The sequence below is a fragment of the Haplochromis burtoni genome, unplaced genomic scaffold (assembly GCF_018398535.1).
Source record: "Haplochromis burtoni strain Fernald_Lab_line unplaced genomic scaffold, NCSU_Asbu1 Contig_9, whole genome shotgun sequence".
Taxonomy (NCBI): domain Eukaryota; kingdom Metazoa; phylum Chordata; class Actinopteri; order Cichliformes; family Cichlidae; genus Haplochromis; species Haplochromis burtoni.
In genome coordinates this window covers 2920748-2942205 of record NW_024582370.1, presented here as the reverse complement: position 1 = coordinate 2942205, position 21458 = coordinate 2920748, and the positions used below count along the sequence as shown (strand labels likewise).

At 41.7% G+C, this 21458-nt stretch overlaps 1 protein-coding gene across 2 annotated transcripts in view; it reads left to right on the top strand.

The window, feature by feature from the left end:
- LOC102305533 (adenylate cyclase type 6) overlaps positions 1-21452 on the top strand; it is a 30932-nt gene extending 9480 nt beyond the window's left edge. For both annotated transcript variants that reach the window (XM_005914809.3, XM_014339409.2), the window contains 19 exons: positions 8485-8634; positions 9017-9138; positions 11040-11151; positions 11423-11550; positions 12090-12248; positions 12349-12490; positions 12668-12796; positions 13951-13979; positions 14475-14622; positions 14727-14824; positions 14959-15046; positions 15177-15293; positions 16343-16483; positions 17270-17445; positions 17848-17980; positions 18336-18599; positions 18757-18961; positions 19137-19261; positions 20229-21452. In XM_005914809.3, coding sequence (XP_005914871.1) covers positions 8485-8634; positions 9017-9138; positions 11040-11151; positions 11423-11550; positions 12090-12248; positions 12349-12490; positions 12668-12796; positions 13951-13979; positions 14475-14622; positions 14727-14824; positions 14959-15046; positions 15177-15293; positions 16343-16483; positions 17270-17445; positions 17848-17980; positions 18336-18599; positions 18757-18961; positions 19137-19261; positions 20229-20357 — 2595 coding nt within the window. In that variant the 3' untranslated portion in view covers positions 20358-21452. The remainder of the gene's footprint in view (positions 1-8484; positions 8635-9016; positions 9139-11039; positions 11152-11422; positions 11551-12089; positions 12249-12348; positions 12491-12667; positions 12797-13950; positions 13980-14474; positions 14623-14726; positions 14825-14958; positions 15047-15176; positions 15294-16342; positions 16484-17269; positions 17446-17847; positions 17981-18335; positions 18600-18756; positions 18962-19136; positions 19262-20228) is intronic.
- The last annotated feature ends 6 nt before the right edge of the window (positions 21453-21458 follow it).

Here is a 21458-nt window from a genome sequence, read left to right as displayed (position 1 = left end):
GCAAGTTGTGCCGTTGCCCTGCAGATTCAGGGTTCAGATGAACTTCTGTCAGTCTTACAGGTAGTGCTGCCTGTTAAGATTTAAAAAGACTGTCTGCACAACATTTGTGCAACATTCTCTCAGGAATGTGTTGCATAATTTTTAGGCTTTGTTCATTGTGTTTTGTTGTGGCTCAAAAGGCACTTTGGACATCATTGGTTTCCTTTTTCTCACAAATCACTAACATTTCATTGCTTTGTCCTTTTTAATTAGTTTTCGAACGAGGAAGAAGCATAGCATCTCAGAACATCAGATTTATTATCCAACTGACGATTTCCAAATTAAACCAGTGCCTGTGAGAGATTAACAAGCTGTATCCCTTAAACTCTAAAGCTTCTCTGTCAGTTAACAAATAAGTTATATATGTTAGTCCTCAGTGATTAAGCTGTTCTCATAATAACACGTTGTATCGCATCCATACATTTTACTTCAGAACAGTTCAGATGGCTTAATTTGTCTTCACTTTTATTGCTCACAGTTACTTTTTTCTTTAAAAGGCTTTGAAGTGGATGACATGCTGTCTGAGTTCGGCTCAAGTTGTTGGAAACTCTTCTTTGATATTTGATGGGTTGAAATCCCTTCCGTGTATTAACTTGGCAACTGAAGAGTAAATGTATTATTTCCTCATCTTCTGCTTACTGGGTTTTTCCACGCTTCATCCCTTTAACTGGGTTTGGTGTGAAGTCTGTTATGAGAACTTATGTGTTGTGCAAGCTGTTTCATTCCCAGGTCTTCACATCTGCTGGCGCCAAATATAAATGATCATTTCCTGTCAGTATTAGTTGTTGTGATTGGCCTTTCTGACATTTCTGCTCGGCTACTGGATACTTAACATTATAATCTCAGATCCCTGCTCTAGCGTGTGGACATGAAAAAGAGAGAAACACAGCTGTAGTTTTCAATAAAATTATGCAATAATCAAATAAGTTTGGGGGTTTAATTCAATTCAGTTTTATTTATATAACCACAACAATAGCCGCCTCAAGGTGCTTTATGTTGTAAAGTAAAGATAATAATACAAAGAAAACCCCAACAATCAAACGACCCCCTATGAGCAAGCACTTGGCAACAGAGGAAAGGAAAAACTCCCTTTTAACAGGAACAAACCTCTGATTGATCGGACGGGGCAGCTATCTGCCGCGAGACAGGACAAAAAGACATACTGTCGAAGAGAGACGGAGATTAATAATAACTAATGATCAGTTGCAGAGTGGTGTAGAAAAACAGAGTGAAAAGAGTCAAGTTAAGATTATAATTTCAGCTCATAGTGCTGAGCACTTGCTTGGTGGTTGAAAGTAAGTAACAGCTGGCATTATTATAGCCATACTCCGTATGGGAGGTCATGTTCCTTATTCTACCATTGTTTCATTGGATCAGTGTTTCCAAGATCTATGATTGTATTGTATTATATGTGGGTCGAGGCTACACATTTTCATTTGTTTGCAGAAACAAACAAATATTTCCATAGACAAATACCAACTCTTTCACAGAGCAGTGGAAGCTGTGAAAAACACTACCCCTTGACACATCAGCACAACCAGTCTGCACTCTGCTGATTGTGTGGTGATCCGACACCTGAGGAAGAACCTGTTTCTTTTGCCAAATTGCTTTGGGGTCGGCGAATGTGGGAGTGGTGGAAACACACTGATCCTTCAGCTTAACACTGGTGAAATCTGTCAATGAAATGTTGCAAGCATGACCGAGGCATGCATAATGCATTTATGCCAGAACATTTGTGTTGCATAAGAAAATCCAAAAGCAGCTACAACTTCAGCTACTTTAACCCTTTGAATTATGACGGGCGCTATGTCTGATATTCACGTGTAGGGAACAGCCTCTGCTCTCTGCTGCTAAATGAAAATTATAGAGATCGTCTTGAATTTAGATGGTACCAGCTGTGATGCTCGGATGTTCTTGAGTCATCGGTTCAAAAATATTACACATTACACATTTGCAATACACGATCTGTCTATCAGCTTCACTTGCAGGCCTCGGAGCGCCTCCCTCCCTTTGCTGCTGTCAGATGGTGAGAACTCATCGTCAGGTACTTCACCTCCCAAACAATTCAGTAGCCGAAATAAAAGACCCCACCCGCCCACCCCTCACCCCCTTTACTCCCGACGCCACCCTATCAGAGAGTGAGAAAGTTGTGACTCATCCAGTTATTGTATTACAGCCAAAGGCAACAATGCGAACCCGGATAATTTTTATCACCATGGGTGGGAGAAATTAGGATTGACAATAAGTGAAACATTACTGTTAAAATACAGAGAGTGATAAGGGAAATAATAGCCAGGCTAATAATAGCTGTGTGAGTCAGGCAGGAGGAAGTGCAGGCTTCTAATAACAGTTCATGGTTTACTAACAACTTGGCTCCCTGCAAAAGTAAATACAGGGATTTGAGGCTGAACTGCCATGGCTGACAGCCAAGAGATATATATTAGGAATCCATTAGTGGTGTTAAATGTGCATCTGTGCGGCATGTATGCCCCTAAGCTTTTAAAGGCGGTTTTACTCTGGATATTGTTGAGTGCAGTACCGATCCCAGTGTTCGTGACAGGAAGGTGAATGGGTCTCTGTCAAAGGTCACAGTTACACTAGCCAACTGTCCTGTTATCCTGGCTAACTTGGTTACAGTTACAAAACTGTAACAGAGGCGACATATGTCAGGCTGGAGTGAGGAGGTACTGATAGGGTGAAGCTGTAATAACATGTTTGCTATCATTGTACAAATAGGCAACACCTTCTTTCTAATAAAATAGGAAGAACACATGTCGAATGTAATAGACTACATAGATCCTCATTTATGCGCTGTGCTGTGCAATACTGTGTTCCAGCTGACCAGAGCAGATCTTTTAGCTCATGTCATCCAGTGTGTATAGATTTATTTTAGGTTTAAATGACTGGGCCTCTGAGTATGCTTTTTTTCACATTTTAAGTGAATGTCATCAGATATAATAACAATACCCCAGGCCCATGATTATAATTTCACATCATCAGATTTAATCCAAATCAAGGTGAGCTCTGTCTTGTGTTCGTGCAAAAGTTTTATGTTATGTTTCTAGTTTAATTATTATATAACTTCTGTGAATATGGAAGATAAAATAAACAGTCGCTTCCTGTTGAAATGGACAGAGGTGACCAGGACATTTCTTGTTGTACATTTCTTTGCGTTTCTCTAAAATCGTACTCACTTATACATCTATTCTCAAATTCTGAAACGATGCTCATGTTTTAGGCTTCATAAACGTGCCACATGGCATTTCCAGAAATCAGCCCAGGAGGCAAATGTCTTACATGCATGAGTTCAGTATCAGCTCATCCTTGACCGAGCAAGTGGTGAAAGACAAGTCTTCACTGTTTAAACTATAACCTGTTCTTGTCCCAGTATTGATCTGCATACTTAGTAAAAGCCAGCGGTGTGTGATGTTGTTGAGCGAGAGCAGGGCGGGACAGTGGGCGAGCACATGCTTATATAACTGAACAGTTAAACTGAACTCATGCGTGTTTAGTTTGACCTTTGTGCACATTTATTTTAAAGTTGTTTAATGTTTCCCCCTTTTAATTCTCTCACTCCAGCCTAAAGACAGTCTTACCCAAAAAATAACAAACTTACCATGTATTACACAAACACGGTGCTCTGGATTTGCACTACAGAGCCATTTTCCTTCTTTTGAGCAATGCCTCGATATTAATGTTACATTGGTCTCTCTAGAGATGCAATGGCCTTTATGTTTTACGTTATGTGCAAACAGAGATGAAATAGAAGCTCGAGCGGGAATTCCTGGATGTTCAGCTCATACTCACACACTTCAAGGTCTGACCTCTGTCACACAGCTCAGTCTTTGGGAGGAGGAAAGTGAACTGCCGGTTGGTTGGTTGGTTGGATAGTCTAATTGTCAGATTCTGTGTTCCTTCAGCTGCCGTGTTTTAATTGCAGCTGTGCCTGTGAGGGTCTGAGCAGGCAGGAAGTGGAGGGTTAGCAAGGACACAGCTGGAAAGCTGGAAGGAGAGGGTTGAGTCTAGTTCTACACACTGACCCCAGACCTCTGAGCAACGGAGACACACAGCAGCTTGTGTGATTTGAACCACAACTTGGAGCTAAAATTCTTTTACGTAATGAGTGATAATTCAGCAAGTAAATGAGAACAGCAGTTGTTATGGTAATGTTGGCAAAATGTTTACAAAAAAGAGGGGGGGGGGGGGCTTTGTGTGATCCTCTGCTGAATTTGTGAGTTTGCTCAATGACCAAGAAATGAACAGTCTCCACTTTTTATGGTCTTTAATTTTTATTAATTTGACTGCATCTTTAAATTGAATAGAACTTCCAGTAGTCATGAGCCATTTACTTGCTCGTAACACTTCTGAACTTTTATAGAGACAGAAAATCCTGGGGAAGAGAGGAAATGGGGGGCAAATAAAGGGTCCTGGAGCAAACCCAAACTGGAGATGTTACATGATATAATTTTTTTAACAAAAAGGAAGTAATTGCTAAAAGTTGTGTGTCTGCTATTCTTTGTTGAGGGAACATCAATGTTCTCATTAACCACTCACTTCTTATTTGTGTCCAACTTTACCAACCCACGTGTCTCTCGTTTACTGTTATTTTTTCTTTAAAATCGTTATGACTTTACTGACTTGATATCACTTGCTGTCTTAGACTTTCTTCATGTCTGTCTTGAGCTTCCATAGATAACATAAAGTGGCAAAAGAAGATTAGTGTAATTACGGCAAGCTACTTGTACTGTATGTTTTACTCAACAAGGAATATTATCTGGTAGTTTGTAGTTCAGCCTGCTAACAGTAAATTGAAAGATGAGATATTGAAAATGAGGGACAAACAAGCTTCACAGTGTTTTGATTTGTGGAAAAACTTGTTGGTATTAAAAGAAGTGAGCGGGTAGTTTAAGCTGGCGGTTAGTTTGTTATAGTAATTCCAGGATAGCTGGGAGATTTTCCACGTGTTTTATTTTCCTCATGTAAGTATTAATTCAGGATCTGTTTATCTGGCAGATGTGCGGCCTGGGTCCAGCTCTATTTAGCTTCGCGGAATTTGCTTCAGCGTTTCACAAAGATTACTCCGTGGCCTCACTGGTCGCCTGAGACCAATTTTGGTTTGGCCGGAGTCATGACAAAAACAAAGCTCCGATTGCAGATGGCAAGAGCCCAAGATGGCAAAGAAGGCACCCCCACCCTTCAGCAATATCTGCCTTTATAAGGAATAGCATCCTTCTTAAATGAGTAATTACACAGTTTAGTGACAGCTGATTAGATCAGGTGTAGGCAAACAAAATGGGACAGTATTGTCTATTTTTACTACAGTGGTACTACATGTTGTTTTGTGTTTTTGCAGGCTATGATCAGCAGCGTGTGACTGGGCTCTGCCGTTTATCTTTGTAAGACATTTTGAAAAGCTCCAGATGCCTATCAGAGGTCATGTGCTGGAGTTTAGTCCCCATGTCAACTGCAGTCAGTGTCCCAAGTGTTGACTTATGGGATGTAGCACTTTGGCCTTTTAAAGTTTAAGCTTTTTTGCTCAGGGTTAGTGAAATATCTGAACTTTTCTTTCAGGCTTTTTAGATACAACTGCATGAATCCAAGCACCGACCAAAAGAAAAGCGCCTTTAACCAGCTGGCTTATTTTAGTATCTGTGATTGACAGGTCCTAGTTTTTAGCTACCCTCGGTGTATTGTCCATGATTATAGTTACAATTTAATATGACACTCTGTGGTTTACTGTTGCCTTCACTTAGCTAAAAGAGCAAAAGTAATGCCTGTACAGTGTAGATGTGCTGTCAAATGCCACAAAACTTTATTTTATTGATCAGAAGAACTTTTATCTCACTTTTATCTCTTTTTGTTACTTTTTATCTCTTAAAAAATGGATAAGGATGTTGTTGTCATAACTCGATCTGGGCACATGTGTGTTCCAGCATGCTTGAGCATGAGGGAATTGTCCAGTGGGATATTATTAAAGATAGAATGGATTTAGTGTGTGTTTGCCAAGCAGAGATCTTTTCCATCCCCATTCCCTCATTTGATTATTAGCATGCTATCCTTTTTTCTTTTTTTAACTTTATAAAGCACCTTGCTGTGAACCGCACCTTATAAGCCAATGTTTGGTCTCCTTTTAACTTCACCGCCAAAAGTGCCTGCCTAAGTAGATGTGTAGGCAGGCTCATCTTTAAGAGCCAAAAGTCTGCAGGAAAAATGGTCAGGAGGCATCAGTGGAATATACTCTAAATCCAGATTAGTCGTTATAAAGAGACTGGCTCAGTGTTAATGGAGAGAAGCTGCTTTTCTGTCTTCACTGTTTAGGCAGGGTAGTGTCAGCCGGGGGTCTGTGCTAGATTTGGAGTTCTGGGTGATATGAGTGCAGCAGCAGACACAACAAGCTTCAGGATCAAAGAGCTGCCAGTCCAAAAGGACTCTCTCACACACACACACACACACACACACACACACACACACACACACACAAGATTTATTCAAAAGTCTCTGTGAATGCGTCTGCCTCTAATCTCTAAGCATATAAGTTGGCATTAATACAAGCTTTGTTCATCATGTTTCTTCACACTTCACTTTCACTCATTTATAGCTATCCGGCTGTTATATTGCACTACTCTTCTACATGCAGTCAGTAGGTTTTAATAGTCCTGAATGCCTCGTCCCCTCTTGCATTTTAAGGCTTTTGCAAGCTTCAATAAATGCTGCACATACATTTGCATCCTATTTGCAAATAAATGCCTATCCTCGCTATCCCAGCACATCATTGCACTGAGAGTCTTTATGCGTGCATAGCCAGACTATCAGTTAATTTCTTTTCTAGGAATAATATATGGATTAAAATTGCTCACATGGAAAGCTCGAATCTCTGAAACATGTGCATTGTTGAGAAGTATGGTCAGTTAGTTGCAGAAGGTCCTGTATCTTAGAAGGGCCACTTAACAAAATGAACCGAATTTGCCTGCCACTGTCCTTTGGTAATGGTGTTGTGTTTCATTTCAAGCACAGGCTGTTAGATTATCTCTGCCTTGTCGTGACAACAAATAGTAAGTTCTTGTGTATACACTGTAAACCTTTATGTGGGGACAGTGGCAGAAGATCTGCCATCACTCTGCAAGCGTGAGGGTTGAAGTGTGGATGCTAGCGCAGTGATGCTTTTTGAAAAGGCGGAGACACATCTTTAAAAAATGCAGTGAATGTACATATACAGATAATCAGCCCCTATCTCCAGTTCAGCGGCTCTGTTCCGCCAACTGTCTGATAAAGACACATTACAAGCATGCACAGAGAAACACACTGGTCTGGTGACATACCAGCCATGGCACAAAGTTTTCAAATCTTCAAGTTCACTGAGAGTGATGTCTTTAAGACAGCTTTAACATTCAGGCTTTAGTGTGTCCAGTGCGTGCATGTCCTGTTCTCATTATTGATGATATCATCTTCAGAGGAAGCACCCTGGGCTGTGGTCAGAGGTGAAGTGACTTTCCCAGGCTGGAGTGTGTTTCTGAACATGGAGGGGACGTGTGTGTGTGTGTGTGTGTGTTTGTGTTTGTGTGTGAACGTGCATGCCCACGTGTTTCTAAGCTGAGGGGAAGTCCAGAGCTCAAGGCATCCATTTCTGATCTTCAGTCTTGGCTGTGGACTAGTGAGAAAAGAAATCACTAACAGACTCAAACGCTGGCTTACGGCACGCATCCGAAAACACAAAAAGTGAGTGGAGCAGCACAGAGGAATGCCTTTAAGGTCAATGACCCCACAAAGTTAACTGCACACGATAAACTTAATTTACTCAAGCCACAGATAATGTTATACAGACTGTGCAGAGCAGAGCCTCATTGTTAAACTTAGTGGGTACACACAAGGAAGTTACAGTACTGGATCTGTCTGCTTCTATCTGAAGTTGCGCATTGAGATAGACTACCGCTTGCATAAAAGATGTTCTGTCTCTCTGCTTTGTACTATTTGCCAGGAGATTTTAGATTTTAACAAAAGTCATCTTTTGAAATGCTGGAATAATCTCCCTGTTTTTGCCTTTTAATTGGATTCAGCGCAATAAATACAATATTGTTGTTAGCTCTTAAGAAAAAAAAGCTGGAATGACACAATCCTCCCGCGTCTCCACTGATTCATAGCATTAAAAAGTCTGGGCTTCCTCTCTGCCATTAAGAACAAGTGTGAAAAAATCCTTTGCAAAGCAAACACAAGGCCATGCTCATCGTCTCTAACCAGATCATATCTAATGGCCCCTCAGACATTTGAGGAATCTTTCGCCTTGCAGTAATTCCTATGACATAGCATGTTATCATTTTCTCTCAATGACCTCACCCAGGTCAGTCAGAGTTTATTGAATTATTATGACAAGATCTGCACATGTTTGATGCTCTTTTGTTTTCTTTTCAGCTTCGACCTCACGCTTTGTGTCTGTCTGTGTGTTTTCAGATCAGTGCCAATATGCTGATCTTCCTGTGCACTAACATGATCGGGATCTGTACTCACTACCCCGCTGAAGTCTCCCAAAGACAGGCCTTCCAGGAGACTAGAGGATACATTCAGGCCAGACTGCACCTACAGAGGGAAAACCAGCAACAGGTACACTTATGTGCACACGGTATGCACAGGCACACACATAGAGACACCTGCTGAGACCAAGTCCTGTAGAAAGACATATACACAAATGCAGAAGAGCAACAAATGAGTGTCTCAGTTTTCTAGTCTAATTTGTTTGTCTCCCTTTTTGAGGTCAACAATATGTTCTGGAGTATAACGTGTATCTCCGCTCCACTCTAATTTACTAACACCTTCCCACGCAGATCCCAGCGAGCCAGGGTGACTCAGTAAACACTCCAACAGTGGAAAACGCTGAAAATGAATGAACTCTCTTTATGGTGCACTGTCATATCTTCCTTTCTGTTTTAATTCATCTCTCTGTCTGTTCTCTCATTCTCTTGTGTCATCTCTACCTCTCTCTCAGGAGCGCTTACTGCTGTCGGTGCTGCCACATCACGTTGCCATGGAGATGCAGGCTGATATCAGTGCCAAGAAGGAAGATATGATGTTCCACAAGATCTACATTCAAAAACACGACAATGTTAGGTAAACACAGACAGATGAATGCACGCACATGCTTCTGCACGAACATACTATAAGGCTCAAAAAATGTGGGAGTGCTCAGCTAGCTTCGACCTCAGAGTCCCTCCAACCGCTATTTCCTTTAGAGCATGTATTATGCATGTTGCTGGTTATTGACACTGACAGCATCGGCATAAGCAACAATATTGGCTTCAGGACGCTGATGTGCTTTCTGTAGCAAATAATTTCCGACAGATCTCAGAGTTTGCTGCCTCCTACTCTCATCCATCACTGATGACTGACTACTAACAGGTGATTGAATCTTTCTATTGGCTGTACTGCAGCAGAGTTTAGCCAGCACTGTCCATGTTGTGGTGGCGTGGAGATTGTAATGAGGTTAAAGCAAAGATCTCCTGTCATAGGTGACCCAGATGCAGCACCACTGACCTACCAAGGTATAAACTTACACAAGCAATCCATTATCCAAATTCAACACAAGACTAGAAGATAAAAAATACTTGGGTTGCTTTGAAAAGGCAATAACACTTAGAAAACAACTAAACTCAAGATATTCAGAGTGTTTTGATTAGCTTAACCCTAACAGGTCTGTAATTTTAAACTATATTTAGTCAAGCATTTTACAAAGTTACTTAGAAAGACAAATCAAATTTAGCATTAAGCAAAGCATTAAGTAAAGCAGTAATTAAAGCAGCTCATCCCTTCCCATTGCTCGCCCACATGAGATCGTTCACTTGAGAGCTGTGCAATCACAAATGTTATTAAGGTGTCCTTTTAAGCTACGTTAGCATGCTCACAGTCGCAGTGCATCTCCAGGCCACTTTACAGCCCATGTCCATCTGAGCGACTCCCTTTTATGCTGTTTCTGAGCTTATCCGTATCATATCTATTGTTGTTGATGCCGCTCCATTCTTGCATCTCTCGCCGCCTCTGTCTTTTCATGTAGCCACATGTCTCCCAGTGCTTCTCCTGGCTCTCTGTGTGTGAAGGACTGGGAAGTCCTAAAACAGAACACTCCTGCCAAGTATAAGTTACTGCAGGAGTGAATAATAATAGAGTTTTACTGGCAAACCAGTAAAACTAAGGTATATGAAGTTTCAGTACCTTAGTTTTACTGGGTTGCCAGTAAGACTACAGTATATGGCATACTCAGTACTCAGTTCTGAGCCCTGAGCTTTTTCTTCCAAAAACTGCGCTGGTTACTCCTGATGTGTTTTTCATGATGCTGCTGTTTACAATAGGAAGCTGGTTCACTAAAAGTGGTGTTAGCAAAAACGCATATCTCAAAATATGGGTAAAAAAAAATGTCCATCCGGCATCAACTTTAGGCTCTGCTCCCACCAGTGAGAAAATACTATAGGTTTGTTTATTTGTTTATTTGTTAATTCTGTCCCTTACAGATGAAGTGGTGCATCATGGCATCGCCACATCTTGTCCACAGTGGTAGACGCAGACAAGACTTTGACCGCTGTAATTAAGTGCGAGTTTGTCCCTGTTGGATGACCTCGCAGTGGTCACAGCGCCATCTGTTGCCTTCATGTCTAACTTTCGTCTGGGGTGTTGTTTATCCTCGCCTTTCATTACTATCAAAAGTTTGCAATGAAAGGCATGCAGACAGAGGGATCGAGGGGTAGAGAGGAGGGGAGGGGGGCGTTCTCAGAGGGAAGGGCTGGAGGAGGTGACCTACATTGGCCTGAATGATGCGAGCCAGAGCCGAACAAATGTCTGCCTCTCTTTCCCTTGCTCACATGATAGTTGAACAGGAGGAGGGAGCCGCTAGACCATGCTGTCTCTTTCTACACCATGTTGATTGATTGCATTCTGTGTCTCCTTTTTCTCCCCTTTCTTTCCCTCTGTCTGTTCTGCTTCCCCTCTCTCTGTTTCCCTCCCCATCATCTCTCCTGCAGCATACTGTTTGCAGACATTGAGGGCTTCACCAGCCTGGCATCTCAGTGCACGGCCCAGGAGCTGGTCATGACGCTGAACGAGCTGTTTGCCCGCTTTGACAAGCTGGCTTCGGTGAGCTTTGCTGATGGCTGCCACTACTGTCATAGCGAAACTTTGAACCACCGGTTCATACGCATCTTTACAGTCTGTAGTCTCAGTCCTAGTTAGTATGACGAATAGAAAATGATGCATTTACTGATACTTAAGCATTGTGTAACCTGCTAATTGAACTTTGCCGAGGCTTATAAATCATTCACATTATGCGTTTATAATCTATTTGACATGCTGTGAATCAGCTGTAGGTGAAGGTCTAACATTTTATGCGTTGTGTCTTTGTTTACAGGAGAATCACTGTCTGCGTATTAAAATCCTTGGCGACTGTTACTACTGTGTGTCAGGACTGCCTGAGCCCCGTGCTGACCACGCCCACTGCTGTGTAGAGATGGGAGTAGACATGATTGAAGCTATCTCGTGAGTAAAATGCACACTTAAGACAGCCACCGTTATATTTCACTGAAAGTTGAAGACGATTTATTATGCTCGGTTTTCCATTTTTTGTCCTTTTACTCAACTATAGTAATTAGCATGATTGACAATATTCCCTTTTTATCTTATACTGAGGTGCCTAGCCTTAGTGCTTTTGCTCCACTTCCTTTAAGCCACGCTCTCTTAAAGCCAGCTTGTGAGTGATTGGGTTCACCTCCCAAACAGAAGGTTTGAAGAGCAGGTGGATGGCTTCTTTGGTTTGACGGCAGAGCTTGTATGCTCTCATTGACATTATTATCCACCAAGACTGGAAAAAACTGTCTGGACCAGAGCCTTTAGAACAGTCTCAAACCTTTACTTTTAACTCTGACTAATTATTTGTGTATATGTGGATCTGATGTGAGGCTTTGTTTATTGCATATATTTTATCTGTGGATGGCACACAGGGTTTTGAGGAGACTTTGTGAAGCTGAACGTGATGCTCGCCTTTTGACATCAGTGTTCGTGTGTGTGTTCATCTGCAGGCTGGTGAGAGAGGTTACAGGCGTTAACGTGAACATGCGGGTGGGCATCCACAGCGGGCGCGTTCACTGCGGGGTGCTTGGCTTGCGCAAGTGGCAGTTTGATGTGTGGTCTAACGACGTGACCCTTGCCAACCAAATGGAGGCTGGGGGAAAGGCTGGGTAGGTCCTGCCCAAATTACCTCGTTACCGTGCTGGATTAATCTTCCATAGGATTTATGTTTTAAGACACACTTTATGTTGTGTGTGGGCGTGTGTGTAGTCGTATCCACATCACCAAAGCGACACTGCAGTATCTGAACGGGGACTATGAAGTGGAGCCAGGTTTTGGAGGGGAGAGGAATGCTTACCTGAAGGAACACAACATTGAAACCTTCTTGGTGCTGGGCTGCAGCCAGAAAAGGGTTAGTGCATGGTCAAACACACACGCACACACACACACGCACATGCTTATCTGCTTGACCTCATCTGAATACCACACTAGTGCTATATTTCACACAAATAATATAATGGGTTGTCACCTGGAATAGAAGACGTTATTTTTCAAAGCACTTACCCTGTTGGGGTTTCTTCACTTCCAGAAAGAAGAGAAAGCCATGATAGCTAAAATGCAGCGTACACGTGCAAATTCTGCAGAGGGAGTGATGCCACGTTGGGTGCCTGACAGGTCTTTCAACAGAAACAAGGAGCCTAAAGCCTACCAGAAGATGGTGAGTTACACAGAGGGAACAGTATGCACTTTTCTACAGTACCTCCTCATCCTCTCCATTCTCTCAAGTTAAATTATAAATATACTTTCAATAGGTTGTTTAAAAAAATGTGTGCATATACTGTTGTGGACATTTCATCTGGATAGAGTTGGTATCACAGACTGTATAAAAGAGATGGACATATCTACTGTGAGGTCACCTGTTCTTCTTTTAAGGCTTAAGAAAATCCAAATAGTTGAAGGAAATGACCCCCGCCTCCCCCACTCCAACTTTAAAATTGTTATGAAGGGAGAACAAAATCATTCTTTATAACGGGTTGCAAACATCTTTATTTAAATTTGTGATGTTGGACATTTTAACAAGAAGACGAGATTTGACTCGCTTTTGGAACTGGCCTCAAGTGGCGACTGGAAGAACTAAAGTTAGTGACACTTCAGCCGTAGCGTCATCTGTCTGGGTTGTATTTCTACATTTTTATGGTGCTGTTTTTACAGATGGCATCTTAGCTTACTGTTACAGAGTATTCTTACCCTTGTCCTGACTTGCATGCTAACATGCGTATTAAGATAAGTATTGGTGACGTGACGTAAGCATGCCTACCTTATGTTGCTGTGTAAAGCCTCACAGAGTTGCTGGCATAGCTGTACACGCTTATTTGTTCCCATCTTACTTTTGGCTTCATATTAGACAGTGTTCTGTGAATAAATAAATACATTTGAGTGGCAAACAGTAACAGAAGACAACGAGGACCTGAGAAGAAGTACTGATCTGTAGGGCTCTCAAGGATTCCTATTTGAGCTAATATGATGAGTCTGCAGCTGCATATGTTTTCTTTTTCACACACTTTTTCTGACATCCTCTCTCTCTATGTTTGAAGTCTCATTTCCTTTTCTTTCGTACATTCTTTTCTCTCCTCCTCCTTTTTTTTCTCCATCTCAAAGGGTTTCAGCCCTAGGGGCAAAGAGGGTGTAATTTGAAGCCTCCCAGCATTAATTAAAACATCAGTCTGGCTCACAGGGATTAGCTGTGCAGATGTCTGAGTCTGTGTCTATTTTTCAGTCGTACTGTGACCACATGATAATCTCTTTCCCTTTGTTTCTTTTTCTATCCTGATTTTTCTTTTTGTTTTCACTCTCTCTTTTTGTTTTTCTCAGGGCATCGATGAAGCATCCAGCAAAGAAAAGTGAGTGGGTTTTTTTTTGGGTGGGCTCCAGTTTCAAGTGTTTGATTTGTCAGCTGTCACTGTAGCAGTTTAACTTTAGAGTAAACTGTTGGTTTTGCACAGTCAGATCCATCAAACACACTAATGCCATGTTATCTCTGAGTCATCCTCTGTGTCACAGCATAGGGCAACATCCTCATGTACACACACGCACACACTCGTTTCATGTCTTAGTGAGGACATCTAATCGACATAATACTTCCCCTTTGCCTAAACCTAACCATAACCCAATTGTAATCCTGACACTAAAACACATTTTGAGCCTCGATGCCTTCAACCTCGTGGGGACTGGCATTTTGTCCCCATAAGTGGCTATTGCTCCACACTTAGGGTAGTAACGTGCCAATTTTCTGTCCTCACAAAGATGTCTAAACATGTACACGCACACACGCACACTTTCACAGTGAAGCAAACACGCAGCAATGACAGTGACCTATTGTTCCCTGTACTTCACAGTCGCTGTACTCAGGAGGCACTGAACACCGAGGATGAGGTGGATGAGTTTCTCGGACGGGCCATCGATGCGCGCAGCATTGACCAGCTGAGGAAAGATCATGTCAAGAAGTTTCTGCTCACTTTTCAGACTGAAGAACTTGAGAAAAAGGTTGACATTTGACAAAAATTTAATTGAAATTCACCCCAAAACGTCCCTAAAAGAAAAAAAATTGTAAATTTCATCTGATTTCTCATTCGTTGTCTTTTCTGTAGTACTCTAAAAAAGTTGACGATCGTTTCGGGGGATATGTGGCCTGCATACTTTTTGTCTTTTGTTGTATCTGCTTCATTCAAGTTATTATTTTCCCAAAGTAAGTAGTTCTCTTTGACAAGTTGCCTTTTCCAGTTATACTGAATTGTGCACAGGAAATGTGCTCTTGATTCGTTTATGAGGAGTTCATTAGAGTTGTACATCTTAATGACTCTGTTTTCATCTATTCCTCAGAACGCCGCTTATGCTCGGTCTTTACATTAGCGTCTTCGTCATCCTCGCCAACATCCTCTTCGTCTGTGCCATCTACTCCTGCATCAAAGTACGAAACAAAGGCCTTCGCCAGTCATGTGGTTCCTCTTGTAGATAAGAGTTATTATTACATGTTTTCAGCATCGCTAATGGCATTAACTCTCCCTTATCTGATGCTCTCCCTGCTGTCTGTATCAAAGCTTTTTCCAGCTGCCTTGCAGACAGTGACCAAGAAAATAGTCCGATCTCGAGCAAACAGCACACTGGTGGCCGTCTTCACCATCCTCCTCCTCTATATCTCTTCTTTTGCTAACATGGTATGGACTGTCTTAATTTTGATGCTTTTTTGCATCATGAAATACTTATTTCCTGATTATTTTAAATATTATTACACATTACTTTTAACATAAAGTAATTAAGCACTATTCTGGCTATATGGATGTTGCTGGATAGAGGCAATTAATCATAATCTATCACTGTGACGGATGAGGTTGTAGAAATCAATATTTTCTTCATGTGATCATTATAAAGATCCATTCAGTTTTATATGTGCTCCATACATGCGTGACTATATGAATACTGAAAACTTCTAGTATATCGGGTATAATCAGATACAGCATTTTGACATAAATACTGCTCAAGGCAAAATCTCTATATAAAAGATGGGCATTGCCCCCCTGACCACACATTTTTAAGCTTGAGTGTTGGTGCCATGTTGGATTTTTGAAGTCCAGAATTAAAACGTATTCGCAGTGCTCGGTGCAGAGTGCTATGTTGTCAGCTAATGCTATCAAGCTTTGGTTAGCAAGCTTTATTTATGAAAGGTAAGGATGCAAAGCACAGACACACATCCACGCTGTTAATTTGTTCATAGGTAACAGATGAATTTCACTAAACAAAACTTCTCAGATGGGCTGCAACACATAGAAAGACAGATTTTTTGTGAGATGAGTCCACTAAAAATGGGTTAAGGGACCTTTTTTTGTACCAGAATGTAAATACACTATGAAAAGTGTAGCTGAGCATTTTAACATGAGGATTAACACATTTGGTCAAGAGAGAAGCTTCCTGGCTTATTTTTACAGCCCTTGAGGTTCCCCTTGTTTACTAGGACTTTGTTAATTTACACATGCCTATAGTCATTATTTTTACCTGAGAGGAGCAATGAAAACTAGAAACTATGCAAAAATGTCCTTCGCTGTATATCTCTTGGTCAAAGTTATTTAATAATCAGCAAACATGTTGTACCGCCTCCTAAAACCAGCACCATATGTGCTGCAATATAAGGCATAACATGTGCTTCTCTTCCTCGCTGATTCCAATTATTGACTCTTTAATGACAAACTGTTTCCTTCTCTCTTGCCAGTTTACATGCAGCAGAGAGAACCTGAAGGAGTGTGTGGCCAAGGAGTTGAACACATCAATGACTTCCTGCCTGCTTTATAACCTGACCATCAACGGTTCGACTCTGTGTTCCAGCCAGACAATGCCCTGCCCTTTTCCAGAGGTCAGCTCCACAGCATTTTTTAAAAAGCCTGTGTGTCTGTAAAGCCACTTTCAGACATTCGTTCCCTTCTGACGGCCTCTGAACGTGTCCCTTTCATGTCTGAATGAGCACCTCCGGTCGCTTTTTCATAAGAGCCAGGAGGCAGATTTTATGAAGCACTCACTAAGAAACAGAATTGTTTGGAGAGTGTCCACAGGAGAAGTCGTGTCCTATCTCACTGAATTTTGTTTGTAATTTGCAGCAAGATTAAAATATTTGTCTGTGACGCATTTTCATTATTCCCAATCCAGAAGAGGGGGTTTTCACAGTTTGAGTGCGAGGCGTGAGAGCAGCTGTAGCACCTCGTTGCTGTTACGGATACCCACATGGAGAATGAGAGAGCCTGCTCTTAGTGACAAAGAGAGAGAGAAGTAAAGGTTCATTACGTGCTTGAACCTCTGTAGCGCTCATACTAAAAATGTCTGTTCTCACACGTGCACACTTGCAGTTGTGGTTAAGATTTCATGAAACCGAGGGGGGGAATGTTAGAAGTTCGAAGTGGCTCTTTGTGTGCGTCACTTTGTATCATCACCTGGGCAGTTTAATGAACACAGCGCTCTTACATAGCCAATATTTGAAAAGGGGTTTTCGTATTTGCTTTTGCACATGCACACTGAATCATAGGTGCGTTCTTCATGTTCATGTTTGTTTTTCCTCATTGGTGAAATCTTGACTTATCACTCTAAACCTAAATCTACTTCTCTTCTTCCTCCTCCTCCTTTTGTCTCTGTTTCCTCTGTGCTGCAGTATTTCAGCTACAGTGTATTGCTGACCCTGCTGGCCTGCTCTGTGTTCCTCCACATCAGCAGCATAGGGAAGCTGGCTCTCATGCTGTTCATCCAGCTCACTTTCCTCCTGCTAGTGGAGTGGCCTCAGGTGGCCCTGTTTGACAACGCAGACATGCTGGTCATTGCCTACGAATTGTGAGTCCCCTACCGGCAACGCTAACACAGTCACTGTTTTCCCAGTTTTCAACCTGAAAAGTCTCTATTGTGTCACAGTACTGTGGATTAGGTTAAAATTAGCCTACGGTACTTTTTTAAATAAGATTTATATTCTAATAGACCTACTTTCATGTTTAGTTCTATTTTTTTTAAATATGCTCTTTTTTTTCCTGAGGCAATTAAAACCTGTTAATGATTCTCTGCAGCAGTATGTTAAGTTGTATATTTGATTATATCTACTTTAAGAGGCCCATATAGTTTGTAGACATGACTCTTTCTTGGCTGTTTTCCAGATTTGGTTCCAATAAAACTGCAGAACAGTGGTATGCATCAGTTTTAATATTGAAGACACTCATTCATTGCTTATCTTTCCCTCCTCAGCTGCGACGATGTGACCAAGGTCTCCCTAAAGGTCATGACTCCTATAATCCTCACAGTTTTTGTTCTGGCTCTCTACTTGCACGGCCAGCAGGTGGAGTCCACCGCTCGTCTGGACTTCCTCTGGAAGCTGCAGGTAGGCTGAACGATTACGTGTGTAGACTATAAACAAAAAGGAAACCAAAAATACTTAAACTCAGCAAAAGACATTTTTCACTGTGGGCAGTTTGACTTGTCATAGCCTGAAAATCATGGTAGTTTAGCTTTAACAGTGGCTCTGTTCTTATTAAGCCATGCCACTGTGCTGCTGAGCCCACATATATGGCAGCAGGACTAAAAGTGAAGGAGCTAAATGTAATGTCAAAATCTTTACTATGAGGTGTCAAATTGTCTTCTGTGAAAAGGCCAATTCTAGCAGCTGTAATAACATCATGAATCCAGTCACCTGACATCGTGACTAAGTAACCGTATCCCTCCCTGTCCCACTTAAGGCTACAGAGGAGAAGGAGGACATGGAGGAGCTGCAGGCGTACAATCGCCGCTTGCTCCATAACATCTTGCCAAAGGACGTAGCTGCTCACTTCCTTGCACGGGAGCGTCGTAATGACGAGTTGTACTATCAGTCATGTGAGTGTGTTGCTGTCATGTTTGCCTCCATAAGCAACTTTTCGGAGTTTTATGTGGAGCTGGAGGCTAACAACGAGGGGGTGGAGTGTCTCAGGCTCCTCAATGAGATCATCGCTGACTTTGATGAGGTGAGCAAAAGGAAATATAAGGAACAATTAATGCACGTTACAATAATTTAGGAAACATTTACTGGACACGGTGTGGTCATTAGATGTAACCATCTGCCAGTGCTGCTGACCTGTTGCTATGCTGCTTTTATTTCTGTCCTTTGCTGTTCTCTCCTAGATTATCAGTGAGGAGAGGTTCCGTCAGCTGGAAAAAATCAAAACCATTGGCTCCACCTACATGGCAGCTTCTGGCCTCAATGACTCCACCTACGATAAAGAGGGCCGTTCACACATCCTGGCTTTGGCTGATTATGCCATGAGGCTTAGAGAGCAGATGAAATACATCAACGAGCACTCCTTTAACAACTTCCAGATGAAGATAGGTAAACACGAAGGAGAGTGAAAATTGCTCTTGAAATCCGATAAGTTTTCTTTGGATGCGCTTTTGTGATGTCAGTCAACGGAGATCAACAATAATGCGTTCAAGCAGACGCTGCATTAATATTTAGTTAAAGTCCTCTATCTGTTATGATGTCTCACAGCCATGTTTTTTCTTAGGGTTGAACATGGGGCCTGTTGTAGCAGGGGTGATAGGAGCCAGGAAACCCCAGTATGACATCTGGGGGAACACGGTCAATGTGGCCAGCAGGATGGACAGCACAGGCGTGCCAGACTACATTCAGGTAACAGTGACTCAGTTACTCCCCAGCAGTTTGCAATTTTATGTTTACAAGAAAACGTTTTGTCCTTTTAGTAATTGTTGGATTAGTCAGCCAACATAGAATACCAATCCAGTTACTTGTTAAATTAGTCATCAAATTGTTGCCAGTGGTTATTCCAACATGAAATGCTTATTTACACCCAAAAAAATGGCCGCACATTAGCCATCTTCGCTCTAGCTGAGAAATGCTCTTCGCACACAGTTCAAAGTCTTGTTTACAATATCTAAAGCTAGACCTTTGCTCTGTGTGGAAGCATACTACAGATGCTTCCACACATACTACATTCTGCACATTCAATCAGTGCACCGTCCTTCACTTTACTTCACTTTAGGCCCAGACATCTGCCCTCCCAAAGTAAGAGTCCTGTGTTGTTTTCTAGCAGTAATTGTGCTCTAAAGTCCCTCTGGGGGAGGAATAGAGAGCCAAATCTAAATTCCCTGTAGACTTCATGCAGCTATCGCAGTGTTATCTCCTTCAGTGGTGGAAAGCCACAGCAAGTTAGCTTTGGGAAAACAAAAAAATCTTATTTATAGATGCAGAACAGATATTTTGAAATGTGTGAGAAACATCGAAAGCTGTACTGCCAAAAGAGCTCCTTGAAAGATTGATTCTCATTACAACAGCGCTGCCATCTGCTGCACACTTTGTGTTACTGCAGATCAAAATGCCCTCTCTGCTATGCACTGACGTGAACTGATTGTTTTCATTTCCCAGATAACATTTTGAAGACTTTTTGGTTTAACTTGTATCAATTGAACTACTTTTTTTCAGACACTAATAAGTGCTGAAGATTTTTTTTTTTAAAAAATTCCTCATATTTAAAAACGTATGCCTCCGTCATCATGCTTTAGGGAGAAGCTAGGACTGACTCTTAGGAAGGGTTGAATATCTAATATCCTGAGTGTCAAATATCCGTGTCATCTCTTAGGTGACTACAGACTTGTACCACGTGTTGGCCAACAATGGATACCAGCTGGAATGTCGAGGTGTCGTCAAGGTGAAGGGGAAGGGAGAGATGACCACTTACTTCCTCACCAGCGGCCCCCCAGGTAGTTAACGAGAGACCGTTTGACCGCAGAGTGACTCCCACTCCACTGATACGTCAGAGACTGCAAAGAGAGACAGAGAGTGGTCAGCTCGAAGCGTGGTGCAAGCACTCTGGGGACAGTAGAAGGCCAGCAGAGACGTGACTGTATGTTGCTCAGATGCACAAATGGAGGGTGTTGTTCGTGTTAGGAGGTTGTTTTTTTTCTCCCCAAGCTGTCCAAGAGATAATGAAGCCCAGTTGCCTTAGGACGGAAGTGACTATGCTTGTGTTTATGAGCAATAGTACAAGTATTTCATCTGGAGTAATTATTTATTTTTTTGTGGAAAAAAACAAAACTGTTTTATAAAAGAATATATGCAAGGACAACACTATGGATGAAAATAACCAAAGAACAAGTGTTTGACATTTGACACACACTAATGAATCTGCTCAAAAAGTACAGTAAACTTAAGTAATTTATTCATCCTTTTGCTAGCAAAGGCCACGGTAATGTCACTGTCATTGACAGGCATGAACCCTTATTTTGTTGTGGACTTTATAATGAAGGAGAACGTGCACGTATGCACATATATGCAGACAACAAACGCAACTACCCTGTCTTGGATTTTTGTGTTTCTTATCAGGGCCTTATTTGTTTCCTCCAGTCTGTAGTTTTTAACAGTCTGGATCTGGGCTGTTTGTGGTTCCCTTAAATCTCTGAGCACTTTGCTCTCCGAATATTTCTTTTTTTCTCTTTTTGGTTCAAGCCAAAAACAAGAAGTACGACATGAAGGAAGCACGATTGCATTACTGTCACGGAAATGAAGAGACATTGTTAAACTGTTATGAAACATTTTATACCAGTGTGTGTGTGTGTGTGTGTGTGTGTGTGGGTGTGTGTGTGTGAGACAATGTGCTGTATGTGTGTGGGTGTGACCACATGTTACTGAATGCTGTTCTTTATCTATAAGTGGGCATACCTTCACTCTTCACTGTGAGGTTTTTAAGATACTGTATGACAATGCTTTCTTGCCAAACTGGTTGCTACGAGGCATGTTTTATATTATTCTTTGGAGTTATGTGTCCATTCCTGATTTATGTGTGTGTGTGTGTGTGTGTGTGTGTGTGTGT